The 14,547-nt window shown below is 41.2% G+C and overlaps 2 protein-coding genes across 2 annotated transcripts; both read right to left on the minus strand.

Moving 5' to 3' along the window:
• Positions 1-671: 671 nt before the first annotated feature.
• On the minus strand, positions 672-8,415 carry cdk5 (cyclin dependent kinase 5). The gene is made up of 12 exons (XM_086128765.1): positions 8,266-8,415; positions 7,845-7,933; positions 7,706-7,773; positions 6,598-6,658; positions 6,473-6,529; positions 5,538-5,633; positions 5,394-5,468; positions 3,109-3,205; positions 2,661-2,730; positions 2,419-2,479; positions 2,268-2,348; positions 672-1,722 (listed from the first exon to the last, which is right to left on the minus strand). The coding sequence occupies exons 1-12, from the start codon at positions 8,300-8,302 to the stop codon at positions 1,636-1,638; spliced, it is 879 nt and encodes a 292-aa protein (XP_085984891.1). The 5' UTR covers positions 8,303-8,415; the 3' UTR covers positions 672-1,635.
• A 206-nt stretch (positions 8,416-8,621) lies between these two features.
• On the minus strand, positions 8,622-14,471 carry abcb8 (ATP-binding cassette, sub-family B (MDR/TAP), member 8). The gene is made up of 15 exons (XM_086128763.1): positions 13,455-14,471; positions 13,225-13,380; positions 13,054-13,148; positions 12,878-12,983; positions 11,969-12,130; positions 11,644-11,729; positions 11,458-11,555; positions 11,276-11,381; positions 11,157-11,190; positions 10,939-11,075; positions 10,751-10,845; positions 10,537-10,670; positions 10,056-10,203; positions 9,405-9,655; positions 8,622-9,279 (listed from the first exon to the last, which is right to left on the minus strand). The coding sequence occupies exons 1-15, from the start codon at positions 13,818-13,820 to the stop codon at positions 9,196-9,198; spliced, it is 2,058 nt and encodes a 685-aa protein (XP_085984889.1). The 5' UTR covers positions 13,821-14,471; the 3' UTR covers positions 8,622-9,195.
• Positions 14,472-14,547: the final 76 nt, after the last annotated feature.

The following is a 14,547-nucleotide window of genomic DNA, read 5'->3' on the forward strand; positions in this document are numbered from 1 at the left end:
TTACCAGCACACACTGAAGGGCACAGCTCAGCACTCACGAAACTTTTATAAAGTAGACATTTCGATCTCCATGAATGTATACATGAATAAATTAGGAGCAAACCAATGTTTCTCCATTGGATACAGCGATGTACCCACTCGACTCATTTTGTGATATTGTTTTTGGACTCAAATATTCCAAAATAAACTTCCTAAAATAGTGGCTTCTCCTCTAATAGATTAATCAACTGGAATAAATCGCAGTCGCAGATCAACTGCACCCCTCCTTCTCCAAAGGGCAAATATCAATCGAGCGATGCCACTTTGATTTGTCGTATGCTCTAATCACACTGTGCTCCATTTAATCAAGTTAAACAAATAAGATCCGGATAATTCACTCCTTCTCTCCTCAGTACGATAACATGTAATGGCACTCAGCACCTCTGCCGTGATAGATGGCGTACTCCAATTAATCAACTTGAACAAATAAATGTCACAGCTCATATCAAGGCTTCCATTTTTCACATTATGCACTGTGCTTCACAGTAGCTGTCCTAACATGACCACGCACATGTGCACGTGTCTGTAAAGCTGTTTAGCGTATTTCTTTCATCGCCCCGGATTAATAGACGCCATTTCCCGATTAATTACCAGGTCCGCCGTGGACGTAAATAATTATACCAGTTCAAAAGTCACTTTTCCCTCTACTTTTATTACAAACGACAGCAGCTTCTTTCGTGGTACAACTTGACAACACATTCCGAGTGATGAGTGGACAGCATCTGTAAAGCTGACGTATGGATATTTTGAAAAGGAATTTGGGTTTTAGAATATATACAGTATTATACTATTATTAGTGGTGGAAATTAACTTGCATATACAGCTCTGGAAAAAATTATAAGGAAAAAAACCAACAGCCTTTTCTTCCTGAAAATAAGTGCTCAAAATGGCAATATTTGTATTTGGTGATTTATGCAGTCGGAATAAACCCAAATTGTTCAATATACTCAAACATAAACCTCTAAATTGAAAAATCTGACAAATGTGACTTAATCAGTAGTGTCTTACTATTTTCCAGAGCTGTGTATAAGCCTCATTTGAATACCCCTTTTAGACCGTGGATACTTTCTGCAGTTCAGTGAAGAAACGCCTCTGGCCACCACATGAGGAAGTAATAATAAATTAAGGTTTGACTACACCATGGTGACCGTTGTACTTTTGCTGCTGTTGAGTGGGGCAGAAGTGTTGTCTGCCCCAAGTTTCCATGGAGACTTGGTGAAAATGTGTTGCAGTTGTCCAATTTTGCCTGGCAACAAGCATCCCGAGGCAGCTCTGATGCTTCACCCTCGAGCTGGCTGAAATGTCTATTTTGGTCAACTTTCCCAATAAATTGTGGTGTTGGTGTGGTTCCATATTATTCATTTTAGAACAGAAAGTTGATGTAAAATATCTTTTTAAAAAGAATGTAGTTTACCCAATTTGTTTTACAAGTGTAGTCCTCTACCGGTGAAATGAGCGCAGTCGGTAGTGCGTGGGAGAAAAGAGCAGCTTTGGAAATGGTGTTTCCGGGGGGGATTGGCCTGCGTGGAGCTACTCGCGTGACGGGAGGAGTGGATTGATTGGCGGCTGATGTCGAGCCGGGAGACCCTGAAGGATTTAAGGCGGGCAGAAGTCGGCGAAGTAAGGATGCTGCAAGGCTTCTTCCGCGGAGATCCTCTGGACCGGGTTACATTTCAAAAGGTTCTGCGTGGGAGGACAGCAAAAATGGTCAACTAGGGGTCAAAGATTTTCCACTAAGTGCCACATACGGGAAAATGGCGGAACGGGGGGGGTTACTTCACCTTATTTATGTAGGATTCTAAAATTAATTCAAAAATTGTTACTGCATGCTGATCAGTTAAAATATATTAATAGCTACGTACAACATAAATAAAAAGTGCAACATATTCATATTAAAAAAAGCTAAAAAAATTGACTAATTCTCAATCTCCTATATTTTGTTGTTCTACTTCTTCCTTTCATAACTTTGCTGCTGTGAATCTGGAATTTCTCCATTGCGAGACTAATAAAGGTTTTCTTATCTTATCTTATCAGGTAACATTTAACTTGTTCCATTTTATATTTTCATAAATTCAGGATTTTTAACAAATACTTTTGACGTGGGCTCTGTGTAATTTTATGATTACAATGCGCCTCAGGTCACTAAAAAAATAAGCAGTGGGTCCTCAAATGGACCCTGTCCAGACTTTGGACCCCTCCGTCATTCTGCAGAATGTCGTGTCTCGTACCTGGAGTAGGTCTCGACCTGTGCTACTGAGTTTGGGCACCACGTTGACCAGTGAGGTGGTGGCTGGATACAAAGGATATGGCTGCAAAGACAGGAAGTTCGTCTTTGGCAGTGTGCTCACATCACACATGTCACGTGATTAAATGTGGTACCTTGTAGTCTGGAAGCTTGGTCATGGTCTGCCACTGCTCTTCTGTCGGTGTGCCCAACAACGTGTCAGTCAAGCGGTTAAAGAAAACCAAACAAAAGCTGGATTCATGCCACATGGCTCAAGTGAACACATTTGGGATTTTTTTGCATTATGGAAATTCGAAATTGGGCATTTGGACTTCCAGTGTAAATCCACTCTAAAATCTGTAATCCAAACTTCATCAACATGCCGAGAAAAAGATATCTGAAGATTCTTTTCAACTGGTCGTCCACGTCGTTCCCGGGAAATAAAGGCCTTCCGGCGTTAGCGAGCTCTGAATCCAAAAGCATGTCAGACAAATGATACCAGACAAACTAGGAGTCTGTATTAAATATTAGGTCTTTACAAATGGTAACGTTTAATTTTCATTGATAGTCATCACACAACGTTAATTGCTGGGCTTGTCGTTTCTGATATTGCTTATGCTAACCTTAGTAAGCTGCAAAACATTAGAGGGGGAAACCCCCCCCAACATGATTCAGTGCAGTCCTACACTCATACCGCAATCACTTTGACAACAATTTACAATCTATACATCTTTTTACAATGTCATTCAAAAAGTAACATTGTTTCGTTACTGATGGTTCAACTGCGATGTTGTACCTAATGAAGAGTCTAATGAGTGTGCGTGCGGCTCCACTGAGAATTCTACCTGCAAATATGCAGCCAGCAGACCACATGTCAATGGAGGTAGAATAAAGTTTAGCACCAAACAGCACATCTGGGGGTCGGTACCACAATGTCACCACCTGCACACATAAACACACAATGTGATCCATCGTTGCAGAAAAAATAAAAAGTTCATTCCGAATGGAATCTCCTCTCTTATGTTGTCAGCATCACATTCGACTGATGCTTCTCCCCCTCGTCTTTTCATGTCAACTGCCTGCGGTGGTGTGTAGAGCCTTTGACATTTTACTGAGAGTGAGTGCAGTCAAGTGCAGCAGAGAGAGCAAAGACATTAAATCACAAAAATCACAAAAAGCTTCCATTTTCACTGCCGCTGAAAGGGGCACAAAGTGTTTCAATTCGTCAAAAAAAATGTAGAGTACATAATAGAGAAACACGACACGGTATGAAGTGCTTTTTAAAGCGTTTTTTTGAAGGGTTGGGGGGTGTTGAAGTGCCTTTGTACACTTGTAAGTGGTGGAGGGAGGACTGCGGGTGCCTTGTGCCAAGGAAGCAAATGTGGACTTCTTAACCACAAGGCACACGTGCTGAGCACTATGCCACTGCACTGCCAGGATATGTTCTTCACATTGTTAATTTAAAGTGCAGATGGCCACAACCTAAATCCTATGTACTTGATTGCTTTTCTTGTAGCATAAGCGGCGCTAATGCTCTCATGGGTAACGTAAATGGAAAAAGATCAAACCTTTTAACAGCATCTCACTTCCAATTGTCATTGTTCCAAAGTGTGGTCACCTCAACGAGTGTCACATTGGCTCAAGTTCTTCCCCTCCAGCACATAAATCACCATCTCCACCACTGTTGCCATGAGATTGCCTTGCTGAGCCCTGACGTTACCTGAGAACCACCAGAGGCATCTGAGAGCCACCTGCCTTTCTTCAACATCGAGCCATGGCAACAAAATTTTAAGAAAAGCGGCTCATCGGGACTGACACGAGGCCACAAATAACAGCGGGTATGTCCCGCAAATAGTGGCCTCGTAGAGACAACGTGTCTCCATAAACGGCTCAGCCACTTGAATCAACGCCCCACCTCAAATAAACACCTCTCTTGGGGCTATAAATACCTATTACGGATTGACATCATGATCGACATCAGTCTTTCTTAAATAGGGGGGCACGTGTTTTTCTGTGCTAGATTAAATTCTAATTGCACATCCACTACAGTAGGTGGCAGTGGCACTGCCAATGGCAGAGTGTGCGCAGGAAATTGGATTTTTATTTATGTATTTATTTATTTATTTGCACCGAGCCCATGCACACACGGCACAGAGCAGATATGAAGTGCAGTGAATAAACGCTTAAGACACGACAGGGAAAAATAATTGAACACTGATGAAAATAAAGGCAGCTATATTAAAAGACGATGTTAAGAACTATATTTCTTTTTTGTTGTTATTGTTGTTTTCTGTTAATAAGGACACAGTGTTATGAAGGGGTGTACTTTTTTTTTATATTTTATAGACAAATGATTCCACAGACACTTCTAATTCGTTCATTTTTGTCATGAGCCATTTATGATTAAGACAAGTTAAAACATTTTAAATGTTTTATTTTTTAAATATAATTTATACATGTTTATTGGATTTGTCTGTTTAATTTATTGTACTAATTATAATCTCTCATGGAAAAAATCATATTCCACTGCTCTATATATTTTTAATGCAAACCCTGCAGAGAGAATTAATGAAAATATATTTGTATATATTATATATATAGTAAAAACACAAATCTCATACCTCTAATAAAACAGCTGGCACTCTCTGCAGTTGAATTCATAAATGACCCCGGTGAGTTATTGAAGAAATTGAGTATTTTTCTCATGGCCGTTTTACAATTGGGAACTAAAGGCACGTCTGACATATGGCCAGTAAGATCATAGGAAATTGCCCTTCTATTCATGCAACATATATATTGGCATACATTTGTATTTCTTTAAAATGTTCAATGTTTTTTTGTTGTTGTTTTTTTTTAATGTATCAAAAATACTCGTGGTGTCAGCACTTTGTATCAGTCCTCATACTGGTGTCGGTCTGAAAAAAGTGTTCTCGAACATCCCTAATTTCAAAATTTCTGCACTGTGTGAGAGTGCTTCGTTCAAAACAACATATTTTATCGATGAACTGCTATATAATGCAGAGGGCTGTTCTGAACATACATGGCCACATCCACACCTTTTAATGATTACAGAGGGTTGCGCGTTCAACATTAAGCTGGTTAGCAATTAGCACGCCGTGCGTGAGCTCACCTCGGCTGAATAACACCTCACGGGAATCCCGAATGCTCGAGCAAGCCCGAAATCAGCCAGCTTCAACTCGCCGTTCTGTAAACGCAAACGTCAATGAAACGCATGTATCATATTATACGTACGTGTGATCTGAGGTTCACTCACCCTGTTGATGAGGAGATTCTGCGGCTTAAGATCTCTGTGAAGGACATTGCGACTGTGACAGAAAGCCAGCCCTTTCAACAGCTGGAACATGAACGACTGCAAAGAAGCAGAAAGACATTGGCACGTTGTCCAGAATGCCGCTGCTCGCCTCTTGACTGGTACTCGTAAGAGGGAGCACATAACTCCTACTCTGGCATCCTTTCACTGGCTCCCCATTCATTTTAGAGTTATTTTCAAGATCCTCTTATTTGTTTTCAAATCTCTGAATAATCTCGCGCCACCTTACCTCTCTGAGCTCATCCGCCCCTACGCACCCGCCCGGCGCCTCAGGTCTGTGGACCAGACATTATGAGAAGTACCAAGAACTAAACTGAGGCTCAGAGGGGATCGAGCCTTTTCTGTTGCTGGCCCCTCTCTCTGGAATGACCTCCCACTGAACATTCGGCAAGCCTCCTCGCTGCCCATCTTCAAAAGCCTCCTCAAAACTCACTTGTATTCTTTGGCATTCGACTCAGCATGACTTAGATTTGTTCTTGGTTTTACTGTTTGGTGCTTTCTACCGCCTTTATTACCGATGTGTCTTACTGTTTATTGTGCATGTTAAATTGCTCCATGTACAGCACTTTGTATGCAGCGATGGCTGTTTGAAAGTGCTCTATAAATACTGTTGACTTGACTTGACTTGACATGCTGTGACGCTGATTAACGCTGCGTGACACTGTTCTGACTTTTTGGTCTCAAGTGTCACAATTGGGATATGCGTCAAACGGCGAGCAGGTTGTTTCAAGTGTTCTGTCAAAGTAAGCACAGCCAGATCAGATGTTTCTTGAAATGTGCATGGAATTGGAAAATTAAAAAATAGATATTCAGGTATGAAATTGGAATTGGGCACTTGGATATGCAGTGTAAAACCACCCACAAATCTGATTTCTTACCTTTACTGTTTCAGGGTCTAAATCTCCATTGCAACTGTCAAAGTACTTCTTTAGATCCTGTGCGTTGAAAAAAGGTAATTATTAGCTCAAGTGTCTGCAAGTGGTCAGATGCAAGTTTGTCTGACCTGGTCACAATATTCAAAGACCAACGTTAGCTTCTTGTCGCTGTGCAACACGTCGTGCAGCCTGCAAAGGACAGAATTAGCCATTCAAATTACAAATAAAAATGTATGTAGAATTTGCATGTGCATTGAAATGTAGAAAACAATGTGAAATTTTGGATACTTTTTCAAGACGGGTCGTTTAAAGTGATTGAGTAGTATAAAGTTACTGTTTTGAAGGCTTGAATTGCTTGAGGAAATGTGAACTTTTTAAATTTCTCCACTACTTAGGGAATGTTCTCAAAACTTCTGATTAAAAAAAAAAATCTGACCAATTTAGTCATTCACTAAGTAAAAGTCACTCACACCTACATTCACACCCGGGGCAGTTTAGAGTCTTCAATAACTTTGTAATTATTCATTTGAGAATCTTCTCATGGTAAATTTGGAGCTTTTAAAGGAGGTTGACCCTTTGGGATTATTATTATTATAATATTATTTTTGCTGGAATGTCTGAATTCACTGAGAAATTGTAAATTAGACACAAACGAGTTAAAGTTCTCAGTTAATATAGGAATTTTGTCATGGAAAATTGGAATAAAAAACCAAATTTGTTGTTAAAGTTATTTAGTTACATAATTTAAGGGCCTTTTTTTCTCTCTTCAGAAATTTGAAGTTGAAGTCAAAATTAGGATACACCGATACTATACTAAAACGCTGCTACCACTTTACCCGCCTAATGTATATTGTATGCATTCCATCCAGGTGAAGTCAGAGAAATATTAGCCATGTGGAGCTACTTGAAGGTAAACAATAAACACGGATGACTACACTTTATTAGCTGATTGTTGGATGTTAAAATGTCAGTAATGACATCCATCCATCCTTATCCTCACAAGGGTCGTGGGGGATGCTGAAGCCTATCCCAGCCGTCTTCGGGCAGTAGGCGGGGGACACCCTGAACTGGTGGCCAGCCAATCGCAGAGTAATGACAGTTGTTATTTTAAAATAAACTGTTAAATATGAGTGAAACCTATGCCACGCTAAAGAAAATGGTCTCTTCAGCATTCACACATTTATGATTCTCAAAGACACTCATATGCTACGGATATCATGAACCTCATGCGCTGACCTGACTATGTTTTTATGCTTGAGCTCCTTCAGCAGGCAGATTTCTCTCAGAGCAGAGCTTGGCACGCCCTGTAGGGGGTGGAAAGCGGTTAGCCATCACCGTGCTAGAGACGAGTATGCATAATAATTCAAACACACACCTCGTCGTCATCGTCCAAACGGACTCGTTTCAGGGCCACTATTTCGTGGGTTTCTCTGTTTTTAGCCTTGAACACAGTCCCGTATGTACCTGTGGAATTATTTAGGAAAAAAACAACCCCCCCCCCCCAAAAAAAAAAATTAGCTCAGATTGAATGGCACTATGAATATGCGAGCTAGTTAGATCATCTCCTAAACGCTAACAAGATGGAGGCCGACACACACACACATATATATATACACTATTTATATGTTATTCATGGACACGTTTATATCGACCTCCCAATCACTAAATCTTCAACCAGAGCAAGCAAAAGACGTAAAATTGAAGCTAAGATCAGCTAATCCATAAGCTAAATAAATGTCTCAACAACAAATAGCTGATATAGCAGCGAGTATATATTTCCAAAAAAAAAAGCTTACCCTCGCCGATTTTTTCGAGTTTCTCATATTTCTGCATGGTCGCCCTGTTTTAGCCGGCTGATAGGTAGCCAACGGAACAGCCCTATGACCAAGCCCCGAATTTAGTTGGGGGGGGGGGGGGGGGGGCTGTTATGATTGCTTAGCGTTAGCTTCACGCTAGCAAAACCTTGCTTCTCCGTAGCGCTCTGACAGTGGAGCTTGTTGGCCCCCACTAAAGACCAACTCTTGCATTACAACGCTTGTCAAAACAAGTCATGCAGTTCTAATAATACAGTATACAGTAACGCATAAAGTATTAAAAACATAGTATTTTAACAATTTAAAAGATACATTTGCCAAAAATAAAAAGACACACATTGTCACAATTTCATTAAAACATTTTATTCATAAATCATGAAGACTAGGCTTTGGATTGAGGTAAACAATTTAAGAAATCTTAAAGACATCGTAGTAGTGTTTTTCCCCCACATCTGGTCCAGTTACCTAACTTAAATTAAAAACAACAACTTCTTATCGTTTATAAATCATTTGACTGAGGTAATGTAAAATTAAAGTCCATCCATTTTCGAATCCACTTATCCTCACGAGGGTCACGGGCACGATGTAGCCTATTCCAGGTGTCTTTGGGCAGTAGACAGGGTACACCCTGAACTGGTTGCCAGCCTATCGCAGGGCACACGTAGACGAACAACCCTTCGTGCTCACATTCACACCTAGGGACAATTTAGAGTGTTCCATTAACTTGCGTGTATGTTTTTGGAATGTGGGAGGAAACCGGAATACCCGGAGAAAACCCACGCAGGCATGGTGAGAACATGCAAACTGCACACAGGGAGGCCGGAGCCGGAATCGAACCCTGCACCTCTACATTGTGAGGCCAGTCGACCATGTCGCCCTATAATTAACATTTATAAACATATTGAGCACGGTTCATTTCCGTCCCTCAGCTCTTTGCCTTCGGATCAGGTCGCAATACAGTCCGCCTCGGCCCAGCAGTTCCGTGTGAGTTCCAGCCTTAAGAAGTTTTTACAAATTATAGTCAGACGACTGAAACATCTGCATAGTTTAGTGAACAACAATTACTTGACTGCAGACAATTTTTTCACCAATTCATGCTGAGAACATTCGTCCATACTCACTTCTATAATGCGCCCGTTGCTCATGACGCAGATGAGGTCAGCCGCCTGGATGGTGCTCAGGCGGTGGGCGATGATGAGCACAGTACGTCCCCGGGTGGCCAGGTCCAGAGCCTCCTGAACCACACGTTCCGACTCAGCATCTAAGGCGCTGGTGGCCTCGTCCAGCACCAGGATGCTCGGATTCTTAATGAGGGCCCGGGCGATCGCGACACGCTGTTTCTGGCCTCCTGATAATGTCACACCACGTTCGCCTGGGACGTAAAGGGGATACATTATGAACTTTAATGGCTTGTATAAAGATAATACAGTCTCTGGAATGCATACCCACTCATTTCGCGCAAAATTAAACAACCAAGTGAATATTTTGCCTGCCTCTTCCTGACAATGTGCCGGTGAGTGAGCAGTTATTTATATAATAGTCACAATTTACCACATGACTATCTAGCCTGGGTTAAAATCCTGAGCCACTTTCAAGTTACGGCTTCAGTCCGGCCACCAGACTACACACAATCTGACATATTGTAATGAAAAGATGCCCACATCACTTGTTGAAATTTCCTTGACGACCATGTCAGAGCAAAACGGTAAGCAGAGCTGCATTGAGCAAGCTAACATGAGAACAAAAGGGGACATGTTATTAAGATCTCGTACCGAGCACGGTGTTGTAGCCATCTGGGAAACTTGTAATGAAGCGGTGAGCATTGGCTTGCTTGGCAGCCTCAAAGACTTCGGCGTCGGTGGCCTCGGGCTTCCCGAAGCGGATGTTCTCCATGATAGACGCTCCAAACAAAACAGGCTCCTGCGGAGGAGAACGTGACACAGTTCAAATGAAACTCATTATGTGAGGTCATTGTAACAATTGTCTTTCGCCATTAAGTGGTCATTTACAAATACAAACTCACTTAAGGTGGGGCACACAGGCATTGATAACTGAGCCTAATTTTAAGATTTTTTTTTCTCTCTATTAATTAAAGTTAGCAAAGGCCCAATAATTTTTCCCAATGGATAAAAAAAAAAGGCACCTAATTGAAGAGATATTTATTTATTCAATAATTGGGCATCTGCGAGCATGGAGGTCCCTATATATGCCTTTTTTACTACAAAATTTGAATAAAAGATCATTTTCTTTTACTTGATTGATAAATCCAATAACTTGTCCCCTGAGCCAGCAAAGATCAAGGGTTCGAATGTCGAGTCCGTCCAACATTACGACCCCACTCGTCGGGTCATAGAAACGCTCCAATAAGGCTGCTACTGTGGACTTGCCTGAAATGAATAATACATCATGCACATTATTGTACAGTTTGCATCAACCTGTCTCATTATATTGTTCATTATGAAATTACCTCCTCCAGATTCCCCGACAATGGCGATTGTTTTACTAGGTGGCAATGTTAGGTTGAACCTGTCCAAAATTATATGGCCTGGTCGTGTTGGATAGCTACAAATATAAAATCACAAAAAAATAAAAACAGTCCCCAAATGGTACAGTTTAAAGTTTCTGTTCACAAAATGTCCAAATGAAGGCTACAACCTGAATGAAATGTTGAGAAAATCAACTCTTCCTGCCAGAGAATGATACGGGATGCGTCCCCCGCCGGAAAGAGGAATGGTAGGCTTCAATAACAAATATTCAAAAACACGAGCACCAGCGCTTGTTCCTCTCACCATCTGGAAAGAACAGGTGGAAGCAACGAGAGCAAACCAAAGCCAACAAGCTACTTATCCTGCATTTTACTAGATTTGACTTACTTGCCCAAAAAGTATAGATATACTGGCTAAGGACCTAATAATTGCCAAAAAAAAAAAAAAAAAAAGGTTAAAGTCGCTCCGATTGAAGGCATATTCATCAGATGAGATGCATCTTTTACCTCTGCACCGTCTGGGAAGCAACCAAGAAGGACATGAGGTCTCCAGGTGACATTTCATTGCTCGAAATGAGAGTTCCCCCAGCAAAAATAGTTCCCAGAACAATGCCTGCATTGACATATTAAAAAAATATATATATTGCGACAAACGTATTATTTTTTCAGTGGCGAAAATGAAGACTCACAGTTGAGGGCGATGTTTGAAAGTCCCTGGAAGACAGCAATTCCAGTCCCAAGATTTTCATTCATTTCACAAGACTTTTCAACTTCATACGCGTACAACCTGGGAGATAACATGGTGGAAATGGAAGAATTTTATCTGAACACATCTCACAGCTTTGACTACATCAAGTCAAACACGTTTCACTTACTGTAGCTCCCGCTCCTCCATGGCAAAGGCTTTCACTGTCCGTACATTACCTAGAGCCTCATCCGCCACTCCGGTAGCTTTAGCAACCTTTGTGGTAACACGCAATAGTTGTGATACATTTCTCATCTGATTTAGACAAGACATATGTGACTATGGCTGGATTTACACTCCAGGTCCAAGTGCCTCATTCCGCTCATGCTGCCATGACGCATTTTAAAATTGTGCCACTTGAGAGCAAAGAAAAAAAAAAAAGGAAATGGGTGTCACTTGAACCATGCAGTGTTAATCTAGCCTGTTTAAGAAGTGGAGAAACAGCCTCGCCTCACCTGTTCTTGAGCCAAACGGGAAAGTCTGCGGAGGAATGAGCCGATGAGAGCCCCTGCCCCTACTAGACAGGGGAGCACCACCACGGTCAAGCCTGTGAGTTTTGGGGAGATGATGTAAAGCGACACAAAGCATCCGACTGTCTGTGTGATACTCCGCAGACCCTGAAATCATCAGCAAAATCCACAAATTAGAAATGCCAAAGGCAACTTTGACCAATTTCAAATGCTGCATTTCTTGATATTGTGGCCTCCACGCTAATGTACGCTGTTCCCCAATTACACGGCAGGAGCATCATCTCATGCACAGATGTCAAACTCAAAGCACGGGGGCCACCACATCATTTTAAGTGTTACACTAAGGTAAGTCATGAGCACTGACTTCATGTTTCTTGCTAAATACAAAATTGCAAATGCCTATTTTGGTCCTCTGATGGAAACTAAAATTACCATGTGGCCCGTGACAACAATTAGTTTGACACCTCTGATCGAATGGAACAAATGAACCACATGCTGCCCTCACACCATGCGTGGCATCTGTAAAGCTGAAATTTCTGCGGACGTTGAAAACAAGAAACGAAGTATATAATCATGTGGACAAAGTTTTCAGCTATACGCCAATCATTTATAGTGTAGATCAACACCTATATACACATCTACAGCATAATAAAACTAAAATTTAAAAAAGTACAATTAAGTGAAACCTCAACTATATGAGGGAACCACGCAGACTTATTCATGGCAAGGGAAAAGGAAGGCGTTAGCAGAACGATACTGCCACCTCGTGGTATTTTATTGGTATTGACTTTATTTCAATTGCTCCAGCTCACACAGCACCCTAATGAAGACAAACACTAGAGAAAATGGGTGAATGTATAAATGAGGGGAAACAAGGTAATGTTTACGTTGTACCTGAGAGATGACCAATTTAAAAGAAGACTTGAACTCCTGAATGTCAGCTGTTAAGCGATTCACCAGTTGTCCAGTTTTGTTAGCGTCAAAGAACGCCACGTCTTGCCTGAGGGACAAAAAAGTATCTCAATGATGGGACAGGTGGTTTAAGTAAAAGAACACTTAGGAATAAACACCTCAGTAGTGACGCGAAAAGGGTTTTCCTCATGTCGGCCGCCACCCTTTCTCCGACCCTTGAGAGCAGGATGATGTAGCCGCTTGTTAACAAGCCCTGTCGTACATTTCCAGTTCTTAAAGCAATTACAGCAGTGTCATACATGGATCATTTGTTCAAAATGTTTACGTACTTGGATGCCGTACAGTCCAAGCAATTTAAAAGCGGGTCCTCTTATCTCACGGGTATAATTCGCAGTGTGTTCTCTCAGGTAGCGTGCCACGACATTCACCAGCTCCCCCAGCATTAGAGGGATTTGAATGTTTAAAATGGCTGCACCAAAAGCCAGCTGGAAAGAAAACAATACAATAAATTGATTATAACGGCATAAATGCTTCATTCGATTTACGTGCACTGGCTTACCACGACAGCACATGTGAGCGCAAACAGCTGAGGCTTCACAAACTCCCACAGAATGTGCCATTTGAACTCTGGATTTTTGTTCACAGTCTCTACTGGGATGTTGTTGTTCACATCTGCCTTGCAGTACGCGGTGTGGCAAAACAGTCGCCCGGACACCGTAAGCACAGCTGGTGTGAAGATGAACCTCAGTGTCACACCAGAGCGTTTGGATGCTTTCGTGGCTGACTGTCGCAGAGCTCTATGAGCCACGCTCCACAAGCGACCGACGACATTCCCATGTTGACGTGAGACGCACAAAACATTGGATCCCGAAGATGAATGCAATCTGGATACAAAATGAAATGTTAGGGCCCCCAAAATAGCCATACATTGTCCATAGCAATTGTCCCATTAAACTGAGAAGCTGATTAGCAGCTACTAATAAAATAATTATTTTTGGCTATATGCCAAATATTTATACTGTAGATCACCACGTATATACAAAACTGCAACATAATAAAATCATTTTTACAATTAAGTGAAACCTCAACCATATGCTAATTCTTCAGTGATTATAATTCTATGAGTAGTTGATAAACTATAATTAACTGAACCATTTATGGTAGTTTCTTTATTATTTTGTGTTGTTAATCTTGGCTTACTTTTACAACTGGCCTTAATTGATAATTACTTGACTTGAAATTGACGAAAAGCAAAATGAGAGAACTAAACATGTTCGACTGGATGGCTATAATTCACTTCTATTTTCAATTAGTTAATTACAATATATCAAATTTGCACCATACATAGTAATTTAAATCGTCTAACAATTAGAACGAACAAAAACTAATTACATTGAAAGTTTAAATTAACTAAAGAAGCAACGTGCATACACGCCTATTATCGACTAAGCAAAACTGGTTGAAGGCGCAACAAGCTTTAAGCTTACTCGCCACCAATACCACATGTTAACGCCTATCTTTACAAAAACGAACACAAATTAGTTCATTATTTTGAGGCTACAAGCGCGCCGCCATATTGAATTCACCCAGAATGCACTTCTCATGATAGGCGGAGAGGTTATTTTTTAACCTTTTTAGTATCGGGCAATTCC

Source organism: Hippocampus guttulatus, chromosome 14 (genome assembly GCF_054856545.1).
Source record: "Hippocampus guttulatus isolate MCC_2025c chromosome 14, RoL_Hgut_1.0, whole genome shotgun sequence".
Classification (NCBI taxonomy): Eukaryota; Metazoa; Chordata; class Actinopteri; order Syngnathiformes; family Syngnathidae; genus Hippocampus; species Hippocampus guttulatus.